The sequence below is a fragment of the Cryptomeria japonica genome, chromosome 3 (assembly GCF_030272615.1).
Source record: "Cryptomeria japonica chromosome 3, Sugi_1.0, whole genome shotgun sequence".
Classification (NCBI taxonomy): domain Eukaryota; kingdom Viridiplantae; phylum Streptophyta; class Pinopsida; order Cupressales; family Cupressaceae; genus Cryptomeria; species Cryptomeria japonica.
Window position 1 is genome coordinate 798433132 of NC_081407.1, and position 5973 is coordinate 798439104.

At 35.2% G+C, this 5973-nt stretch overlaps 1 protein-coding gene across 1 annotated transcript; it reads left to right on the top strand.

Moving 5' to 3' along the window:
• The first annotated feature begins 3170 nt into the window (after positions 1–3170).
• LOC131075815 (uncharacterized) lies at positions 3171–4673 on the top strand. Its single transcript, XM_059217725.1, has 2 exons — positions 3171–4079; positions 4452–4673. The coding sequence occupies exons 1-2, from the start codon at positions 3171–3173 to the stop codon at positions 4671–4673; spliced, it is 1131 nt and encodes a 376-aa protein (XP_059073708.1).
• The last annotated feature ends 1300 nt before the right edge of the window (positions 4674–5973 follow it).

The following is a 5973-nucleotide window of genomic DNA, read 5'->3' on the forward strand; positions in this document are numbered from 1 at the left end:
TTGGAAAATGATAATTAATCTCAACAAACTTGAGTTTGTTAATCTTAATTAGGGATTAGAAGAATTGATTAGTATGGGGAGACATTAATTAATTTAGAATTAATTAATCAAAGGGGGATGTGAGATGAACTATATAAATAAATCATTTAGATTTATTTACTAGTAGATGAATAGAGAAATTAATTAAATTGCTTGTGAATTCAATTAATTGGGAAGGAGAATTAATCAAATAACTGCGTATTTAATTAACTATCTTCAAACCATTTTTAGGTGTATACAGGTATCAAAGCCAAGTTGGCTTGATTTGAGAAGGGGATGCTTTTCTTGGAGTGTTTGATTGGGTTTTGTTGCAATGGGAGTTTTGTTGTGTGGTTTTGCAGATTTGAGAAAATGATTCAAATCCATGGATTTTGTCAATAAGATCTATGCCAAGCAGTTGCAACTCATGATTATGGATCTACATGGAGTTGGTTATGGTTTGGTAACCTGGAGCTCTTATTTGATAATATGTGTGTATGCTCTTACTTGTTGGTTTTTTTTTTTAACCTTGTGGTCATATGCAGTGGAAAGGTGTTCGTGTTGGATGGGTATTTGACATCCTGGTTGTATGGACAAACACCAACTCTTTTGACTACATATTTGAGTTTCATTGGGTTCATGGTTGCAGCCCATGTTTACGTGAAAGCACTGGAAGATAAAAGCCATTGACCTCTATGTGAGTTGTGGAGCTACTATTGTTTATATATTTAAGCTCTTGAACAACTCGGGTTACTTGTTGGGTTGCACTAGATTCTTCTATTTCATATGAAGACATTACAAGTTTGCATGGTTGCTTGGAAGGTTCTCATTGATCTATGGTTACTTCTATGTGGGTTTGTTTGGCGAATCAAATCTAGTATTGATTTTGATATTCGAGTCTTAGAAATCCACATGATATACTTGATTATCTTTGTTATGCATGATACTTATGTGAGATCAAATCTTTCAATTATTTAAGATTGAAGCAAGTGCTGTCTATGTATTTCTTCTTTGAAATGTTGTATATGTGTTGATCTTGTAGATTGTTTAAGGATTTAGTTTGGTAGGCCTTGTTGATGGTCACCATTATGAATTGGTATGGTTGTAGTAAGTAAAATATTTTTTGGGAGTACCTAGTATAGTTCAATTATGGCACATTAGAAGTTCTGTTCACTTTTAGTGGAATCTTGGTAATGATGTTGTTCATGATACCATGTATAACTTGGTATCACTTTTAGTGGGAGCTTTATGTAGTTACATAACATGTTTTATCTTCTTTGTTTCAAAAATTTGGTTCTAAGCAATTGTTGTTGTAGTGTATTATGATCCATGGAAAATCTTTGATTAGAAGATGGATGATCTTTTGCAATGGATGTTGGTGTGATGTGAATCTCTTGGAGTCTGCCTTCAGATTGCAGTGAGAGGTTGACATGATTGGTTCTATTGACAAAGGGTGTGCATTTGTATCTTTTAGGTTTGGAGATCGTGGTTGAGTTCTTTGTCATCTTGGTGCCATGGAGGACTCTTGAGTCTTAAAATTCAGTTGGTGCAGAGAGGCCATGAGCCTCACTTATTTTTGAAGCTTGATTTACTCAGTTTCCTTTATGATTTTTGCAAGGTGTTTGACAATTGGGAGAATGTTAAGAAAATGTCTCAACTTTGTTGTTTCTATATTTGAATGGAATAATTAATTGACAAATTGTAACTATCTTTTAGTTGTCATGAAAGTTGCTAAATGCAATTGTGAAAACTTGTAAGTTGTTTTTAAATTGTCAAAATAGTAAAAGAATGAAAAAGGGGAAAGATAAATGAAAGTTTGACAAGATAAAGAGGATCTTTCAAAAGGCAAATAAATCACAAGTTGAAAGAGGAAGTTTTCTATTTTTTTTGTGATTTGTGCTTAAGTGGTTTTTGAAACCATTTGTGATTTAAATTGTTATGTTATTCACAGGTTGGTGAAGCAAAGAAGTGCTGTAGAAATTAAGAGAGAAGTTGTATTGATGTAACTTAGTTGAAGGATTAATACAAGTCTTAGATCTCTTTCGACGTAGAGTTGTTTCGAGAAAGGATTTCCACATAATTCTTGAGTTATGGTTTGCAATTATTTTGTTATCCATTTCTATCTATGATTTATTAAGTTATTTGTTTATTTGAATGCATAAAATTATCAACATAATTTCATTATATAATTTAATCCCGTTTTCAACAATTAAAATTAAAAAAATTAGAGATTTTGAAAAATAAATGTAAGACTTTTGAATATGTTTTTTTTTTAAATTTTGAATGCCTATAAAGTGTATCTAAAATATTAGATCGTTGAGAATGTTGAGGATAGGGCTCATATGTGATCTGTTAGATCTAAGAGTTAAGTCTGCTGAGTAGCAGTGGTTAAATTTTGTCATTTTTTCTTGCCTAAAATTTATCTTGTAAGTGGAACTATAGTTTTGTTGAATCATGCACAAGAGGAAAAATTGTTCCCATCTGCACAAAACTAAGAATATACTAGTGATCTAAGTTGCCAAATTCTGCAAAAAATCCCACAGGTCCTGGTTCGGTTCACACCAAATACTGTTCCGTTACAAATTCTCCCCAAATTCTGTCAGGGTTCATTTTTGGCCCAACAAATTCTCTCAGAGGAACCCTGGCCGAATTTTGGCATATTTGGAATGAATTTCAGTTCCAGCGGCAGAACTCAGGAATAATTTGGGTGAAAAAGACATTTTTAAAAAACTTTTTAAAAGTTTTTTTTTGCCTAATTTAGTCTATTCGACCCTCCAACCCTAAATTAGACCACTAAAAAGGTCAAATAGGTAGAGCCTTTCTCATTTGTTCATTTGTGAATGAAAAAGAAAACTCGTTGGCTCAATTTCTAAACTTTCTTGTTTGCTTGCCATAGCTGAAGAAGTGTTGAAGGGTGATAGTTGCATGCTCTGAGCTGGTTTGTGAGTTATTTCTATGTAGTTGCAAGTGTTGAGAACTCCTCAAAGACATTGAAGAGGTAGGTTTTTGTTGATTTTGTTTGTTTTTTACATTTTTCTTTACATTGTTTTACAAAATGAAATGATTTCTCTAGTTCTATTTTTATTTAATTTTTTCATTTTGGTTTGTGGATTTGTATGTTGTTTAATGTTTATAGATTCAACATTCATAGAATGGCAAGTGCTTCTAGCACTAGGAACTCCCAATTCAGAACAGAGCCAGGCTCTCCACTATGGAAATATGTGGAAATGGTTCAACAACTACCAGGTGGAGGAGGTTTCCTTTGGATTTGCAGGCATTGCAAAGAGGAATATAAAAGCTCTTATAGTAGAGTGAAAGCACATTTGTGCTTTATCCCTAAAAAAGGCATCAACTTTTTTCCAAGCAAGTCAAAAGTTCCAGGGCAGCCTGCACCTAAAACCTTGCTTGCAAACTCTATTGTACTAAAATATATTGAAGAGCAAAGACAAACAGATGAAGCAGTTGGGAATGTAGTTACTCATACTTTGGAAAGGTCTAGAAGTAAAAAAGCAACAAAAGCCTCTATGTCTTCAACTTCCAATGAACAATTCGTAGAAGGCCATCCATTCTTGAATCTTCCTGAACAACCAGTGACAAATAAAAGAGCAAAGGGGCCCTTGGAAATGTCATTTCAGAATGTGGCTAGAGAGGTTGCCGATGAAGACATAGGTAGATGCATCTATGCAAATGGATTGGCATTTAATGTTGTTCGCTCACCGTATTGGAAAAAAATGGCGAGATCAATTAATGAGGCTCCAAGGGGGTTTAAGGGCCCAGGGTATGAGAAGGTGCGCACCACTTTATTGGACAAAGAGGTGAAAAATGTAGAGAATTCCTTGAAGCCTATTAGGGATTCATGGATTGAAATAGGTGTGTCCATAGTATTAGATGGATGGAAAGATGCAAGAAATCACCCTTTGGTCAATGTTCTTGGAGTGTCCACCAGAGGTGCAATGTTTTTGAGAGCAGTGGATTGTGAAGGGCAAGTGAAGGATGGTCCATTCATTGCAAACATTCTTTTCCAAGCCATTGAGCAAGTTGGCCCTCAAAATGTTGTTCAAGTGATAACAGACAATGCAAAAAATTGTAGGGCTGCCGGGTTATTGGTTGAGGAGCGTTATAAACACATTTTTTGGACACCTTGTGCTATCCACTCACTCAACCTAACGCTGAAAAAAAATGGCAATAAAATTGAGTGGATCAAAAAAATGTATGGTGATGCCTAAGAGATCCAAATGTTCATCATGAATCACCATATGTCACAAGCCATATTTAGACAATTCTTGAGATTGGAGATCTTGAAGGTAAGTTAAATTATTTAAAATTTAAATATGTTTTAGACTTTAGTTTAGTATTTACTATTTAGTAAAATTTCAAAGTTTTTAATTTTAATTTTGATTTATAATTTATTATTGGTTTTGATTTTGAAAAAGGTTGCCGAGACTCGTTTTGCCTCCCACACTATTGTTCTGAGACGTCTTGTGAAGGTTAAAGAGGCATTGTCTAAAATGGTAACCAGTGCTAATTGGAGCATATGGAGGCAATCTATGGGTACAAGGGGAGCTGCCATTAAGGCAATGATACTAGATGACTCTTGGTGGGATCTTGCTGAGTACCTCCTGAGATTTACGGAGCCCATATTGAGCATGATCTGATATACTGACATGGATAGGCCTTGCTTGGGTGAGGTATATGATGACATTGACTCCATGATCAAGGATATGAAAACAATCATAAATGAGAAAGAGCAAGATCCCGAAGAAAAATTCTTCAAGGAAATACAAAAAATCATGGTGGAGAGATGGAACAAAATGACTACCCCTTTGCATCTCCTTGTCTTTGCATTGAGCCCCAAATACTATAGTCAGGAGGTCCTCAATAAGAGTATCACTAAAGTTGCCCCATATAGAGATCATGAAGTAGCTATTGGGTACAAGGCAGCCCTTCGTAGACTCTTTCCAGATTCATTATGGGTTGTGGTGAGAGCTGAAGTCATGAGTTTCACAAGCACAGATGATTGCGGTATTGAGGCTCTTGAAGACAAGACAAATGTTGATGCTCATAAATGGTGGTACTACCATGGAGAAATATACCAGAACCTACAACCCATTGCCATCAAAGTTTTTTCACAAGTAAGCTCTTAACTCTTAAGGTTCCAATTTCTAATTTCTTCATTCTTAAAATTTGTATTCAATGATTCATAGAATCATAACTGATAACTCTTAACTCTGATTTCAAAATTGAAAATCTTGATAGGTTGCTAGTTCATCATCATCTGAGAGGAATTGGAGCACATACTCCTTCATCCACTCAATAAAACACAATAAACTACATTCGAAGAAGGCCGAAGACTTGGTCTATGTGCATTCAAACTTGAGGCTCCTAACACACAAAGACAATACCTACAAACAAGGGGAGGCAACGCATTGGGATGTTGAACCAGAGCATGCAGAGTTGGATGATTCAATTGCCCACCTTAATGCACTTGGAGTTGATGATGATAATGATGAGCTACTTAGTGATCATGAGGCTGCTCCTGAGGCTGAGATTGCTAGTACCACTGCCAGTGGCACTGTTTGTGCTTCTAATTTGCCACAGGAGGATGATGATGATATGTTTGATGACTTTTGATGATGTTTGATTAGTGATGGCTGATTGCCAATGTTGACATTATTATTTTTTAACATAAACATTTATATGGTGGTGTATTTTGGCATTTTGCTATGTTATTTGCCATTTGGACTAAAAGTCTACAACATTAATATATATGGTGGTGTATTTTGCTATTTATTTGCTGCTGCATATATGTATATATTTTTATTTTTTTATTTCTATATGTTTTTGTACGGACGAACCCAAAGCGAACCCGAACCCACCCCCCCAAAAAATGAACGAATTTGCGAATCCGAATCTCGAACCAGAATCCAAACCAGAATCCAAACCGGCAACTTAGCT